This window comes from Delphinapterus leucas, chromosome 4 (genome assembly GCF_059928025.1).
Source record: "Delphinapterus leucas isolate spDelLeu-1000000601 "Yukka" chromosome 4, BTC_Dleu_Yukka2, whole genome shotgun sequence".
NCBI lineage: Eukaryota > Metazoa > Chordata > Mammalia > Artiodactyla > Monodontidae > Delphinapterus > Delphinapterus leucas.
In genome coordinates, this window is record NC_143132.1 from 2,699,567 (window position 1) to 2,715,805 (window position 16,239).

The 16,239-nt window shown below is 58.4% G+C and overlaps 1 protein-coding gene across 3 annotated transcripts; it reads left to right on the plus strand.

The window, feature by feature from the left end:
- The first annotated feature begins 3,896 nt into the window (after positions 1–3,896).
- Positions 3,897–15,378, plus strand: SIK1 (salt inducible kinase 1). 3 transcript variants are annotated; one of them, XM_022552882.2, is made up of 14 exons: positions 3,898–4,026; positions 4,437–4,607; positions 5,089–5,205; positions 7,790–7,853; positions 8,004–8,165; positions 8,303–8,427; positions 8,522–8,645; positions 9,318–9,541; positions 9,785–9,934; positions 10,362–10,484; positions 10,604–10,820; positions 11,322–11,597; positions 12,290–12,521; positions 12,995–15,378. In XM_022552882.2, exons 2-14 carry the CDS (start codon positions 4,452–4,454, stop codon positions 13,377–13,379), a joined length of 2,355 nt encoding a protein of 784 aa, XP_022408590.2. In that variant the 5' UTR covers positions 3,898–4,026; positions 4,437–4,451; the 3' UTR covers positions 13,380–15,378. The 3 variants fall into 3 exon arrangements, with proteins under 3 accessions (XP_030616687.2, XP_022408590.2, XP_089766265.1); XM_030760827.2 differs by lacking the exon at positions 10,362–10,484 and having other exon boundaries at positions 3,897–4,026; XM_089910139.1 differs by lacking the exon at positions 11,322–11,597.
- Positions 15,379–16,239: the final 861 nt, after the last annotated feature.

Consider the following 16,239-nt stretch of genomic DNA (forward strand, 5'->3'; position numbering starts at 1 on the left):
CCCGGCTTCCTTAGGACAGGGCTCAGAACACGGGCCAGGGAGCCAGACACCCCAAGGCCTGTCGAGGCCGCAGGTGCAGTATCAACAGTGACCAGCCCATTAGGCACACCGGTTCCTCAGTGGTGACAGGAACAGAGATGGCAAGAGAAAGCCTAGAACTTGGGGTCCCGGGGCCAGCTGGTCCGTGAATAGGAAGCTCCGGCTGCTGTGCCTATGAAACCCAGAGTGTTGGAAATCCGCCCTGCCCATCCCATGGCTGCCTCTCCAGACCCCCGACACCTCCAGCCCAGGCCCAACATCCCCAGCACCGGGATTCCTTCTCTCCCAGCCCGCAGAGAGCCTGGACTGAGGAATACGGCCATGACCACGGCAGTCACGGAGCAAACGCGTCCCACGCGTAGGAGGCGGAGCTGTGGGAGGCTGACGCGCTTGGCGGCGTTGCACGGCTGCTTCACCCAAGCTGCTGAGTTGGCCTGAGGACAGCTGGGTTCTCCTCCCGCCTCCTGGACCCCAGGCCAGGGGTCGTAACTCCCAGACGCAGTGCCCGCGTGTCTGTAAGCATGTCTGTGTCTCAGGCTCTACAGACGCAGCAGACAGCAGAAGGGACCAGGGCCGCCCTCAGCCGGCCACATCCCGCCTCAGCCCACGGATGCTGCTGGCAGCTGGTCGTGTTCCCTGAGGCCTGCGATCATTGGGCTAATGCCTTCAATGAACCACATAAAACCAAGGGAAACAAAGCCGGGAGGACAGACAAGGGCCTTCAGTACCTAGGAGAAGGGTGTCAAGAAAGAAAAGTGCCTTGTCGTACTCTCGGTGACCAGGGGAAAGCCACCCGGAGAGGGACGCTGGCGTTCCCCCACCTTTAGTCATGGAGGGGAGCAGGTTTGGGACACCCACCGGGGGCAAGGTGGGCACACCTGTGAATGTTTAAAGAGACCTGTTGATGGGGTCTGCAGGCTCAAGATCTAGAAACAGTAAGATGAATTCCAGAAACACGGCAGTTATAAGACAGGCTTAAGAAATTCCACATGGAAAAGAAATCTGACTTACTGTTTTCTCCCGAATCTGCAGTGGTATCTATATCTATGTCTATGGTACCATTCTTGCAGACTTTGAGAGTCTTTCTTCCACTAGGTTAGGTGGAGAATTGCTCAGGTCACTTTCTTACACCTGCAGAAGCACACACTCAGTGTTTTCTTTTCCTCGTATTGTGTACAAAGCATGGAAGACTAGAAACATGAAAATAAAGCAAGCATTCTGGAAGGAATTACAGCCTCCAGGGGCTGAGGAGACAAGCAACAACTAAAGGCCCTGGGAAACAGGCTCTTCACAGGGGTGCCGGGAGGAACCCCACTGTGGGATGACAGCCCTTCTGAGATCTGCCTTTTCCTCTGCCCTGCCTGCATTGTCCAAAGAGCAGGCTCGCCGCCCAGGGGTTGGGGAATGGCCACAGCCCGCGCAGGGCTGTTCAGATGGTGGGACCCTCAGGAAGGGCTGGGAGCAGGTTAAATGAGCCTGGGTCCAGGGTCCCTCTCTGGGGAGGCAGCTTCGGCTCTTCTGCCTGCAGTATCTATTCAGCACTGACAAAATGTTTCCAAACAGCCAGCCAGGCGTTTGCGAACATCTACGACCTTTCCGAAGACTCTGGCTAGATCTGGGGCTGGGTGGCTGAGGGGCTGGAGGGACCGGCTTGCTGGATGTCACCTGGATGAGCCTGAGAAAAGCTCTTAAGTCACAGAACGAGGGACAGCAGGTGAGCGCATTCAGGTCCTAGTCTCTTCACTCTGCATGTCATTCTCCCAGGAAGAGATCAGCAGGGCGCTGGGACCCCCCGACGGAGAGGAAAGCAGTTGTAAACTACTCAGCTTGAAGGAAGTAAAAAATACTCCTCCAAAATCTCTATGGATAAACTTGGGACAGATAACGAAGGCACTTTTGAAAGACTAAAGAAAGCTCTGGGACTATTTATGTCCTTGAAAGGACTTTCAGAACAAACTAAACCCACAAACAACTGCCCAGGGAGGGGGTGATGGGAAATATTTGCCCAGGCCTGCAATCGGTCACCAGTAGAAGGGCATCCCCGCTCCACCAGGCGCCCTCGCCAGGCAGCCTCCTGAGAAGGTGTCTAAGTTCTGTAACCATTTCACTTAACTCGCTCCCAGCCCCTCCTCTGAAGTGGTACTTTTATTTAACACAAGGTAAAAATGATTACAGGCTAGATGCAGAATTTAAATCTCAAAAGTGCTGCCTTCCTAATATTTAAGAAGTACCATTCTCCATACCCTCTGTCTTCTCTTAGAAAACATCTTCTTTGCTGGTGAGGCATAAAGGAACATGCAGTGAGCGGTGATGCCAGTGGAAATTGTCACCCTCGGCCATTTTCATACCCTCCTCTCGAGCGGGGACCAGGCTGCGGGCACCTCGGTCCTGAGGGCACAGGTCCCCACCCCTCACGCCCCCGCAGCTCTGGGGAAACAGCATGGTGGACCCGGCAGCGGACAAAAGAAACGGAGGCCACGGGGGAACTGCAGTGTCCAGCCTCGCCAGGGGTGAGGTCCTCGCCCACTGTTGACCCCGCCTGTTGGCCCTCTTGGGAGGCGCTCCCCCTCCCCAAGGGACAGGGCGCTTTCGTCATCTGGACGAGTCGAGTCAAAGGCGCGACCTTTAGTGAGGGTGCTGCTAACTGGGTTTCCTAATACTCTGGTCCCAAGAACCAGAAGGCCTTGCTGCGTGGGGTCCATTCCCACCTGGACCTAGACCTCCGGTCACGCCGGAAATCAGCCCACTGGGCCCTTCCTCCATCACAGTGAGGAGCTCCACTGCGAAGAGCTGTCTCCAGTCACCTGCTGGCTTCTGACCGCAGACGTGACCCCTCCCGCGGCCCGTCCTGGGTGGGGCTGGGCCAGGCCAGGCGTGAGGACCCAGAACTACCTGCGCCCCGGCCTGGGGGCTCACAGCACTCGGGCTGTCCCCACGCCCCGCGCGGGCGTAGGTTACAGAGATGCTGGCCAGCTTTCCTGTGTGGACGTTTCTAACTTCCTAAACAATTGAGGCCCCTACGAGGCAAGAGTAATCGAAGTGGGCTGCCCAGGTCCTCCATGTATGCAGCTGCCACGCTCCGGAGGGTCCCTGGTGGGTGGCAGCTCCCCTCTGGGCCTGGGTGGCCAATTTGGGGTGTGGGAGCTGGCCTGCTGTCACCTGCAGCCCGTATGGCCCATTCTGCGAGTCTGTGAGGTTTCCCGGGCCCCAGCTGGTACTTCCCCTAATAGAGGCGCCAAGGCTGAGCACTTCCAGCGGAAACTGGGGGACACATGAAACCCGTACCCTGATAATGAGGAACCTGGAGTAGAAGGCTGAAGAGGACGCAGCCGCACCTGTGCTGCACTTCAGGGGGTTTCGGAACCGCGCTAGAACCAAGCCTGTTGTCAGGGTGCGAGACGACGGGGACCTGGGCGAAAGCGGCCGTGCGCGCGCGTGCAGGAGGGAAGGCTGCGCCCGGGGACGAAAGGGTTAAGCCGCCCGCAGCGCCCGCGGCGTCCGGTAGCGGGCGCGCGCCGGCGGGAACGCGAGCGCTGGCGGGCGGGCCTCGGGCGGCCGGCGTCCCTGACGTCACCACCCCGCGGTCGCCGTGGCGACGGCCTCATCAGCGCGCGCGTCAGAGCCGCCAGTCTCTTGGCAACGGCCCGATCTCGCGCTCTCCCTCCGCCTGGCGCTCGGCCGCGCGTCGCTCCGGCGTCAAAAGGACGTCAATGGGGATGTATCAATCCGGCGGCGGCGGCGTGGGCGGGGCCGGCGGCGTGGGGGCGTGGTGGGGGCGGGGCCGGGCGGGCCGGGGCGGGGCCGGAGGGCGGGGCTGGCGGCGCGTGCGGCCAGAGAGCCCGGCGCTCGGCTCAGAGCTGACATGCGGCGCGGCCCGGGCGGCAGGCGGCCGAGCAGCGGGCAGCCGGGCAGCGCGAGCGGCCGAGCGGGCGGCGGGGGCCGCGGAGCGAGCGGCGTCCCGACCTCGGCGCTCCGAGGGCGGCGGAGGTGAGGCGCGGGCAGGCGGCCGCCGTTGGGCTCGGGGCTGCGGGCTCCGCGGCCCCGCAGGTGCGCGCGCGGGGGTCGCGGGCCGGGGCGCCGCCGCCGGGCTCCGCTTTGTGGTGAGGCTGGCGGCGTAGGGGGGGCGTGGGAGCGGGGGTCCGGGTTTCGGGACGGAGCCGAGCGCGAGCGGCGATCCACGCGTCCCGCAGGGCTTGGGACCGGGAGCCCGAGCCGAGCCGAGCGCGGGCGGCGGGCGTGGGAGCGGGGCGCACGTCCCAAGGGGTTCCCGGAATCCGGGGTCGCTGTGGAGCCGGTCGCCGGCGGGGGCGGGTGGCAGCGGGTCCGCGCGCCCGGCGGGCCGGGGGCCCTGGGCTCGGGCCGGCCGGCGCCGAGCTGAGCGCGCCCCCCGCCCGCAGGTGCGGCCCGGAGCCATGGTGATCATGTCGGAGTTGAGCGCGGCCCCCGCGGGCTCGGGCCAGGGACAGCAGAAACCTCTCCGGGTGGGCTTTTACGACATCGAGCGGACCCTGGGCAAGGGCAATTTCGCGGTGGTGAAGCTGGCCCGGCATCGAGTTACCAAAACGCAGGTGCGTGGGGCGGCGGGACCCCGGGGTGGACCCTCCGGGTTTGCACCCTCTGCGGGTGGACACCCCCCCTCCCCGGAGCAGGGGAAGCTGGTGGATCCCTGCTTGTGGGGTCCTTCGTCCTAATGTCTAAACGCTGACAGTTTTTAGTTTGGAAAAGGAAAGAAATGCTTTATATTATGATTATGCATGATTTGTACAAACATTGGGGGACAGCAAATAGGATAATGAGCAGGTAACCTAGGAGCGCAGCTGGAGCCCTGAAAAGTGAGCCTGCAGACACTTAGAACATTTATTGATCTTTGGCTTTTTAAGTAATATTAATGGTTACTTCCGTTATTTTCCTCCCTAACTTTTTGTGACCTTTGGGGACATAAAGTGTTTTAGAAATTAACCTACAGAAAATGAAATGTGTAAATTAGCTTAAATGAGAGGGTTTTTTCTTTTTCAAACAAAATATCCTTTATCTATTAAAAATTTGTAGGTTGCAATAAAAATAATCGACAAGACACGATTAGATTCAAGCAATTTGGAAAAAATATACCGTGAAGTTCAGATCATGAAGCTTCTGAATCATCCTCATATCATAAAGCTTTATCAGGTAAGGACTCAAGTTTGCCTTCCACTGTTACTTCTGGCAAAGTGTATCATGTTTTTAATTTTCAACAACTTAAGTCTCTGAAGGTTGCCCCCCTTTTTGGGTGTTTGTAGGAGTCAGGGGGTTGATTGTATAAGGTGAACAGATTGACTTCTGTAAGCTGTGCAGTTATTTTCTTGCTCTTGGATCATAATTCAGATTTGCTTCATTAAAGTTTTGTTTGGTAGTGTTACTCATTCCAGTTTTGAATGCGTGGAGGTCGGTTGTTAAATTTACTATGAAAACAAACAACTAGATCTCTGCATTGCCGCAAGTCAACCATTTAGTGTGAAGGGACGAATCTGAGTGAAACTAGACTCTCCTGCCTTTGCAGATAATCATTAATCTTTAAAACCAGCTGCTCTTACCAGCTTTCGTAAACTTATCTGCGCAAAGGCTGCAGTGAGCATTTGTCTATCCCGTTTCAACCCTTCCATCAAAAACGGAGAGATGAGGTGCCTTTGCTGCGGTGAGAGCAAAAGGAACTTGCCCTCTCATCTGCTTTAAGAACGTGCCTCACCCTGTCCGTCTGTTGGTTTGCTTTTTGTTCTTCCTTGAAACTAATAAATTGTATCTTTGGAAACTAAGTGCTGATTTAATTAGGACAGCAAAGGAATCTCTTACTTAGCCAGGTGCTTCTGCAAAATGAACTCGGGTCTACTTGCAGAAGGATAAGTTCTTTGCAAATGTTTGATATTACTCCCAGTTGTGTTGTTCCTTTTGACGATTCTCACGAAACCCTGTGGATCCGAGAGGAATATGGGACGGTGTGGGGATGTGTGTGTGCCCTTGGCAAGGCGAAGCTGTACAGTGTGGCAGGGGAGAGGACTGAGGTTGAAATGACCCCCCGGGGAGGCTGCTGCCCTGGGTTACGGTGAAGGATGAGGTGGAGTCATGGGGCTCGTGTTCCTCTAATGACAGTTTACTCAGCATTGTTAAGTGCCGAGACCGAGTCACGTGCACTCCAGTTCGTGTTTTGTTTCTGTTGTCATTTTTGAGTCAGGCCGAGATAAGATGTTTCCTCCATGGTCACTGATGTCAGTGCCTGAGCAATGTGCCCAGCCTGTTTCCACAGGAGTGGGCTGAAGCCTGTCTGTCTTTGACTTTGACAAGGGGGATGAGCCAGAGCTTTCCTCATCTTCCTGTCCTCCGCTGACCCTGTGCGGGAGGAGCCCAGTGAGCCAGACGGTAGAGGTCTTTTCTGGGGGTGAATTTTCTCATCATTCCATGAGCTGCTTTAACTGTTTGGAGACAGGGTTCAGTGGGTAGCAGCGATTGTTACGGCTCTGGTTTTGACGCTAGTGTCTAATTTTCTTCCCCTGGCCCGGTCCCCAGAACCTCCGTGAGACGCTTCAGCTCTTTCCTCGAGGTTTTTTTTAAAACTTCAAACACGTTGACTCGTAATTCTTCCTCCGTCTCTTTTTTAAATTGAGGAAAGGGATAAACTTACAGCATGTCACTCTACCACACACGTCCAGGGCAAGGGTAGTTACAAGTGTAGCGAAACTGCATTGTGTTGGCTTTTCTTGTTAGATTTGTGGCTCAAGGCAGTTGTCTTTAAAGTGCCTTTTTAAGGGAATAGCTATATTTTGAACCCTGAAGAGATCTTCTTCTGTAAAGATGTATTCTCTCTGTCTCCCTCTGAAATATTTTAAAATACACAGACATGAGTTTGTTTTACTCCTTTCAGTACCAAAGATTTGAATTTGACCTCCTTTTGTAATTAGTTATGTTTTAAAATCTTAAAATTTTTTTTCAACGTGAAATAAAATTCTCGATCAGTAAATGAACCTCTAAGGTGTGTTTGACAATGGCTCTTGCTATTGACACACACGCCGAGGAGTTTGCTGTACGGAGAGGAGTCTTTTGTAGCTTACCTGGCAAAGCTGGCCTCTCACAGCCTACTGTATCAGGTCAGTAACGCAAGTGGGGCGGGGAATTTGTTATCTATTATTCAGCTCGTGCCGGCCCTGGCTTGGATAATCTGTTGCCTGCTAGGCTTCTAGAAGAAAGGCCTCACAGAACTCTCGCCATCTCTTTTACTGCTGGGGCCTGCAGAGCCTTCACTTTGGGTGAGGCAAAGTGAGTTAAAAATACCAGAGAGGAGAGTTCCAGTACAAGTAGATATTTTTGGGAAGCAGAGGTGTATCAGGATGGATAGGTCAGTGAGGAACTCACCTCTGATTTTCAAAAAACTTTTTCCTTTTTTTTTTTTTTTTTTACATCTTTATTGGAGTATAATTGCTTTACAATGGTGTGTTAGTTTCTGCTTTATAACAAAGTGAATCAGTTATACATATACATATGTTCCCATATCTCTTCCCTCTTGTGTCTCCCTCCCTCCCACCCTCCCTATCCCACCCCAAAAAACTTTTCCTGAATAGGGATCCCCTTTGTCTCTTTATTGCGGAAGATTTTCTTTCCTTTTTTAAAATAACGAACATGCTCATTCTAGAGAAGTTAAAAATTTACTGGGGTTCAAGTAGATTATTTATACTGTTGGTATGTTCCCTTTATGTGGTTAAACGTTAGGTCTTTATTTTTTTAGGTTATGGAAACAAAGGATATGCTTTACATTGTCACCGAATTCGCAAAAAATGGAGAAATGTTTGGTAAGCCATGCTGATTCTCAGTACCTGTTGGAAAGAAATGTCCTGATCGCCCCTCCAGTGTTTGGGTCTCCCCAGAATCCTTTCGTTGTGCCCTAGGCGGCGGCCGGACCTTTGGATTTGGGGCTATAGCTTCCTTTTGTCCGTCCTCAGATTACTTGACCTCCACCGGGCACCTGAGCGAGAGTGAAGCCCGCAAGAAGTTCTGGCAGATTCTGTCAGCTGTGGAATACTGCCACAGCCATAACATCGTCCACCGGGACCTCAAGACCGAGAACCTGTTGCTGGACGGCAACATGGACATCAAGCTGGCAGGTGAGGGGCCCAGGAGCGCGCCCAGCAGGAGGGAGGTGCATGCCGGTGAGGGGCCCCATGCCATATTGCACGAGCCTTTGAAATTGTGGCCCTGCCGTTTGCACTGCACCTTCATCGCCTGTTTCCTTGTCTCTCAGATTTCGGGTTTGGGAATTTCTATAAGCCAGGAGAGCCTCTGTCCACGTGGTGTGGGAGCCCCCCGTACGCAGCCCCGGAGGTCTTCGAGGGGAAGGAGTACGAAGGCCCCCAGCTGGACATCTGGGTAGGAGCCACTGGTGCAGTGCCTGGGGGGTGTGGGTGCTCGGGGGGCACCGGTGCCGGGGCGCAGGAGCTGACTCAAGTCTGGTCCTCCTCAGAGCCTGGGCGTCGTGCTGTACGTCCTCGTCTGCGGGTCTCTTCCCTTCGACGGGCCTAGCCTGCCGGCCTTGCGTCAGCGGGTGCTGGAGGGCCGGTTCCGCATCCCCTTCTTCATGTCTCGAGGTAGGTGAGTGCCCGGCCTCCTCTGGGCGGGTGCGGTCACCAGCCTGCTGCCCGAGCTATTGGGTAACCAGGATGAGACTTTGGGGGGATGAGGAGGAATTTATTTCCTGAAATGCCTGCTTGACCGTCTTCTGAGTCTGCCATCGGGCCTGGGAGCCAGTCCCATGTCACTGTGGGGTGTTTACTAGATGCCTGCGAGAGAATCCCAACCCACTGGGTGCTTTTTCTGTGCCCGACTTATAGGGCCAGCTGATGCCTATGCGGCTGCTCCGAAGCCGGCTGGGGGCCCAGCGACAGCACTCGGGGTGCTGGCCCCGTCCCCTGAGTTTCACCCCTCCCACACTGTGCTTTTCCCTTCCACTTTGGAAGGTGTTGGACAGCTGCTTCCTCACTTGCTTGGTCACAGCAGGGTGGGGGAATCTAGGTGGTGCTCGGTCTGGTGGACGTTAGGACCACGTTCCCCAGGGACCTGATCCCTCGACCCGTGGCCCTCCTTGGCGGCAGGTCTGTGACACCCAGGCCACTGCTCCCGGCCTCAGCGTTCTTTGGGACGGTCACTTGTCTGCTCGCCACGTGCAGGGGAGCCATGTCCCCTGCAGGGACCGAGGTGGGTGCTGGGCACACGTGTGCAGGAGGCCCTCGCGGGCTCAGTGTGCCTCCCTTGCCCCCCAGACTGCGAGACGCTGGTCCGCCGCATGCTGGCCGTGGACCCCACCAAGCGCATCACCATCAGCCAGATCTGGGAGCACAGGTGGATGCGGGCCGACCCCACCCTGCGGCAGCCCACCTGCCCGGTCTTCTCCTTGCTCGGCTACGCCTCCAGTCTGGGCAGCTATGACGAACAGGCGCTGGGCATCATGCAGACGCTGGGCGTGGACCGGCAGAGGACCGTGGAGGTGCGCTGCCGGCCTGGCCTGCCGTGCCATGGGGAGGGTGCGCCTTCCCGGTCGGGGGCGGGGCGGGCCGCTGAACGGGGGAAGCAGGCGCTCGCCAGCCGGGTTAAAACGGGTGCGTGGCTGATCGAAGGGCAGCTCGCCCACGGGAGAGGGTGTTCTTGGCCACCCCACAATGGCGCGGGGGCGGGCTCTTCAGGAGCCCCCCCCGCCGGCTGCACTCTGACCCCGCTTCTCTGCCCGCAGTCGCTGCAGAACAGCAGCTACAACCACTTCGCTGCCATTTATTACCTCCTCCTGGAGCGGTTGAAGGAGCTCCGGCTTGCCCAGCCGCCGGCCCGCCCTGGCCACGCCTGGCAACAGAGGCCCCGGAGCTCAGACCTCAGCGGATTTGAGGTGAGGGGGCGGCGCCTTCGATACCCAGCCCCGAGTCTCTGCCTTGGACCGTGTCCCCAAGTTAGGAATACCCTGCTCGGACATGGCTGGGAGGGCACGCGGGCTGAGCCCCCAGGTCACCTGCCCACTCCCGTTAGGCACTTGGCAGGGGGTCCCGTGTGGTGAAACAGGGTGGGGGGATGCCAGCCGTTCTGCTGGGGGTCAGGCCCCACCCGACCACCCCCTGTTCCTTCACGGCCCCTGGTGCCACCACTCGGCCAGTGAGGCACTGGAGGGGGCTACACACGTGTCCTGAGCCCGCAGCTGGCGGCCGACGCCTGTTAACTCAGCGGGAAGCCAGCCCGGTCTGTTCCGCGACGCTGTGTTGCTTGCGGTCGTCCCCTGCCTCTGTCCCTCACGGCCTCTGTCCTCATCTGCTGGCCCCCAGGTGCCTCAGGAAGGCCCCCCCGGTGACGCTTTCCGCTCTGCCCTGCTCTGCGCGCAGCCCCAGACCTTGGGGCAGTCCGTCCTGCAGGCCGAGCTGGACTGTGACCTCCACGGCTCACTGCAGGTGTGCGAGCGCCTCGCAGGCGGTGTCCGGGGTGGGCCCGTCTGGTTCCCAGTGCTGGTGACGCCCCGGGCCGGGCCTCACGGAGCGCTGTGGTCACCGGCCTCCGTGTGTCCCCGCAGCCCTCGCTTTTCCCCGTGGACACCGGTTGCCACGGCGTGTGCCAGTGGCGCTCCGTCTCCCCCAGCAGCCTGCTGGACACGGCCATCAGCGAGGAGGCCAGGCGGGGCCCGGGCCTGGACGAGGAGCAGGTCGCACGGGGGCCCCCGCCTGGCAGCACCGGCCGGAGACACACGCTGGCCGAGGTCTCCACCTGCTTCTCCCCGCGCATCCCTCCATGTAAGCGTCCCCGTGGGTCAGGGGCATGCCCGGCGGGTGGGCTGTGACGGGCAGCGTCTTCAGGTTTGCTGTTCCTGAATCGCCCGAGGCCACGTGGACCATACTTAGACCTCGCCGGTGGCCCTCGAGTGGCAGGGACGGCGTGGGGTTTAGCTGCCCTCAGGGGCTAGCAGGGCAGGTCCTCGGCCCAGGCCCCTCTGTGTCCCAGGTCCAAGCGCCACCTGTTGGCTGTAGCCGTGCCCCCAGCCCCATGGTGCTGGCCGTCGAGGCTCCCTGGACTCTGGGGGCATCTGGCTGTCGCAGACTTCCTACCTCCAGAGTTGAGGCTAGGGGTGGGGAGGGCACAGCTGTCTGCCCCGTCAGTGGGCCACAGGCCATCTGAGGGCCCGGGAGACGCCGCAGCAGGCGCGAAGCTCCGGGGCCAGAGCACCTGGACTTGCTGCAAAGGGCGTCGGGCGTCCCCGGGTGCGTCTGGCCTCAGCAGCGCCTGCTGCTCTGCAGGTATCGTTGTCTCACCCTCCGCGGCCAGTCCTTCCGAAGGCACCAGCTCCGACAGCTGCCTGACCTCTGCGGGTGACGGCCTGGCTGGGCTCAGCGGACACCTGGTCGCTCAGGGGCTGCTGAGCGCCTGCTCCCCGCTCAGACTGGCCTCGCCACCCCTGGGGACCCAGTCCGCCACCCCTGTGCTGCAGGCGCAGGGGGCCCTGGGAGGAGCCGCCCTGCTCCCCGTCAGCTTCCAGGAGGGCCGGAGGGCGTCAGACACCTCTCTCACTCAAGGTGACTTCCCCTTTCGCACCCACTTCTGCCTTCCCTGGGAGACCCGTGTGCACCCCGGGGGGACATCACTTTGTCCTTAACGGCAGGTGGCAAACCCCTCTTCTAGCTGGTCCTGGTGGAGCAGCTGTGCTCCCTGGGCAGGCCGAAGCTGCTGCCCGGCTTCTAGACGCCCTGGCTTCTAGGACGAGCTCACACGGCCTCTAGTAGCTGGTCCTAAGAGCCCAAGAGATGCTTGGATGGCGGGCATCAGCTCCTGACTTGGAGGAGGATGGTCAGGGAGGCACCCGCCACAAAGGCAACCCATACTTGGCGGCCGGGGTCTCCTGGCACCTCCCAGGGCTTGTGGGGCCCCAGCTCCCTCCCGAGGCCCCTGCACTGCTCGCGCCCTCCTTCCACGAAGGATCCACTGTCTGCCCAGACGTGTGCTTCTTCAGGGCTGGAACTGCTGTCCCAAACCAAACCCCAAAAGAGACTGATGTCCCAGCCCCAGGAGAGGGGCTGTCATGAAGTGATGGGGTGACGAGAGGGCCCCTTGACCCTGTAGGAAGGCGTGCGGGTCCCCTCATCCCACCACGTTCACGCCACTCGGCCCCGCATACTCTCCTGCTGTCTGGAAGCCCCAGCAAGCGATGGGCCGTCAGGCCAGGGCTGGTGGACGGGTCCGTATACCTGTTGACTTTGCCTGTCCCCAGGGCTGAAAGCCTTTCGGCAGCAGCTGAGGAAGAACGCGAGGACCAAAGGCTTTCTGGGGCTGAACAAGATCAAGGGGCTGGCTCGCCAGGTGTGCCAGCCCTCCTCCAGCCGGACCTCGAGGGGTGGCCTGAGCACCTTCCAGCTGCCCGCACAGAGCCCGGGCCTGCACGGCGGCGGGGCTGGCGGCCGGGAGGGCAGGAGCCTGCTGGAGGAGGTGTTGCACCAGCAGAGGTAAGACGCCCGCGTGGCACTGGCGCCGGGGCCTGGGCAGGGCTCGTGTGGCTTGGGCTTTTCTGAGCGGCCTTACCCCCTGAGCTCCCGCTTCTGCACGTAACCAGACAAGCGCTGCCCTGCCCAGGCTGGGGGAGATCTGTGCGGCTCCTTCCCAGTAGCTGGGGGGCAGGGGTGGGGAGCATCGGCCCGCAGTGGGGGAGGGAGGGGGCGGCGGGTAAGAATGTCACGTCTGGTTGGCATCTCTGAGCTGCTACGAAAGCAAGACGGGGAATGAAATGCCAGGAATTGCTCAGGGGATGAGTCACGCCCAGAGTGGCGTGTTCCGAGCAGCTCCAGCCCGTACTTCCATGGGGTGGGCCCTCAGCCCTGGCGGGTGGAAACCCGATCGTGTGGGAGCCTGGCCGGGTGGCGGGGGGCAGCCGCGCGCCGGCCGGCACTGACCTGCCTTCCCTGTCCCTCGGCCTGGTCAGGTTGCTCCAGTTACAGCACCACCCGGCGGCCCCACCCGGCTGCCAGCCGGCCGCCCAGCCCCCCCCAGCCCCCCTGGTCCTCGCCCCCTGCGATGGCACCCTCCTCGTGTCGGGACTGCAGAAGGAGCTGGGGCTGGGGCCCGGCCTGCTGCTGCCGCCCCCCCTGCTGCAGGCCGGCGGCTCCCCGGTGGCATCGGCCGCCCAGCTCCTGGACGCCCACTTGCACATCAGCAGCTCTACGGCCCCCGGCCCTGCCGCCGTGGCCCCCCAGCCATGCTTTGCCACGCTGTCCCCGAGCCTGGAACCCGCAGGGCTGCCCCAGGGGGACTGTGAAATGGAGGACTTGACCTCGGGCCCGCCGGGCACCTTCGTCTTGGTGCAGTGAGGGGCCCGGCCGGGCTGTGACTTCTCGAAGCAATAATTTCAGAGTATGTGAAGACGTTTCCGGACTCAAAGCCAAGAACTTTTCAGCAGGCAAACAAGCAATACGTTTGGTGTTTTGGCTTTTTAGTTTATATTTTGTTTGATTTTTTTTTTTTTCCCCTTGCACTGAGCAACTGTAACTCCAAGTAGGGACTGGAAACTTTTTGAAGAAAAATAATAATCCAGGGGCCTGTCATTGGGGCGGGTGGATGGGAAGCGGGAGGAGGGCAGCGGGTGGAGCTGGCAGCGCTGTGGTCAGGGTCACGGGGTGGGGGGGTGGGGAGGGGGTCGCCGATTGCCCCCAGGAAACCGTGGTGTGAGCTGTGCGTCCCCATTGCGTGTGTGTGCGCGTGCATGTGTTAGTGGGTTGTTTTTTAGTTCACAATTCTCCACTTCCTGGAACACTTACGCTTCACTTGAAAACTGTGAACTTTCTGCTTTACGTATCAATTCTTGAAAAGCTCTCACGTCCAGCCCAAGAGAAGATAATCTATAAATTCTTGGAATCCTCTCCCCTGAAATCAGAACCCAGAGGATAGTTTTTCTTATTTTAGAGGAGACGTTTTATAAACTGCTCGGGAGCTGGTTTTCCAGGATTCTTCGGAGGGGCTGCAAAGAGGAACCTGGCTGGGGTGGGGGGACCGCGAGGTGGAGGCTCCCCGCTCCCGCCCCGGTCACTTGGCCTGGAGCCCCAGGGCACCTCCGAGGGAGCTGGGGAAGTCTCTTCCTCCTGCACCTCTTATTTCCGCTGCTAATTAAGTTTTTATGCATTTCATTATCAGGGTCCAAAAAGAACAACTGACTTGGGGTGGAGTGGGGATCGTGCAATATGGCGATTCTGTGATGCTGGGACGGACAGGGATGGGCCACTTGCGGTCGGGGGACGGCCCACCTTGTCCGGGCCCTGTGCTTGGTGGGCCTCCGTTTTAGGAAAATGAAATGAGAGGTCAGGTCAGTGCTGTTCAAGCTTTGTTCTTTTTTTAAAGCGAATACTGTACATGTATATACATAGGAGACAAACATACACTACTTATTTTTTATACTTTTTACTACGTTTTTGTGTTCCTGGTGTGAACTTCCCTCTCTGGTAACGTAACTAAGCTCCGGCACCAGGTCCGTGTGGAGGCGGGGCCAGCAGCAAGCGGACCGGGCGCATGCTCACCTGGCAGGTGAACTCAGGTGGCGGCTCGGTCCGTCAGAGGCTGCTGGACTGAGGAGGACCGTCCCTCCCCATCCCTGTGGCCAGTCAGCGCCGTCCCTTTACCAGCGCAGGTGCCTTCAGCTTGTGTCGGCTCTCGCAGCCTGCAGTGTTAGGCCCAGGTGATGCCGAACCGGGAAGGTGGCACGTGTAGAAGCCAAAGATTGCCGGGTCGCCAGAGGCCGGGGAGGCGGCCCGGGTCTGTGCGTGTGGCCAGCTCCCGCCGGCCCCACCGCCGCTGCTCTGTAGCTGTGTCCAGGAGGGGGACAAAGGACTGTCCTTGCACCTGGCTGCCAAGGAGTCACCAAAGCCTCCCGTGACTAGGAAGGTTTGGGCCAGGAGAGCGCCGGAGACCCTGGGGTGCCAGCCTCGGCCTCCGCCATCTGGAGGCACCGTCGACTCCCCTGAGGCCGCTTCCCTCCTTAACGCATCTGTTCTAACGCCGTTGATCAAAGGCCTCAGAGCCATGACAAGCACTTTACTCTCAGCGTTTCCTCCCGTCACCGTCAAGACATGTGTCGTGTCCGGTGTTTGCGACGCGTGTGCTGCGGGTTTCTCAGCAGCGCTGTCCCGCGGACTGGATGCGGGAGCCTGTCCCAAGGCACCACGCCATCCGATGAAGATGTACATAGTTTGGGTTTTTTACCATAACTGAATTAATTATTTTATTTCTTATGTTCACATGAGAAATGTATGCCAAATGATTAGTGGATGTATGTTTTTTAATTTAATATTTAAATAAAACATTTGGGGAAGAAACCTTGACCCCTTCCCCGGCTTCTCTGTGGGGGGCTCCTTCCTTCCGAGCCACTTCCTCCAGGTTCAATGAGTTTCAGGTCTTGGAGAAGAGGGCCAGGTGCCAGTTCCCGCGCCCAGCCGAGCTGAAGGCCCAAGCCCTGACCCGCTAGGAGGGACGGGCGCTCGGTGGCCCTGGCTGGGGGCACGGGAGGCCCGCTGGCGCTCAGACCCCTTCCCAGGTGGCAGCTCTGCTAATCGGCTGGATGTCTTGACACCCAGATGTGTTTTCAGCTGGTTCGTCCCCTCCCAGGGCACCATTCACGCTTCACTCTTCACCCATAATGTTCTCTGAATCCACCTAGAAATCAAGGCTTTGGAAGAATCTCACAGCCAAACTATTTCCTGGTCTTTTCAAGTTGGCATCATCACCTTCTAGCAATAGGGCAGATGGGGCTGCCAGAAGACCAAAGGGTTCTCTTCGTTTTGAGGCCTGGCAAATCTTTTTTGATTAAAAAATTCTTGAACCCTTTCATACTCATTAGGATGGTCATTATCAAAAAAACCAAAAGTGTTTGCAAGGATGCAGAAATCGGACCCCTTGTGCCCTGCGTGTGGCGCAGCTGCCGTGGAAAACAGTATTGCAGTCCCTTCAATAGCTAAACAAGGACCGTATCGTCCAGCAATCCCAATTCTGGGCACAGACCCAAAAGAACTGGAAGTAGGGTCTCAAACAGGTATCTGTACACCCACGTTCATGGCAGCCTATTCACAGTAGCCAAAATGTCGAAGCAACCCAGTATCCACCGGTGGATGGATGGATAAATAGAATGTGGTCCATCCACACAGTGGAATATTATTCAGCCTTAAAATGGAAGGACATTCCGAC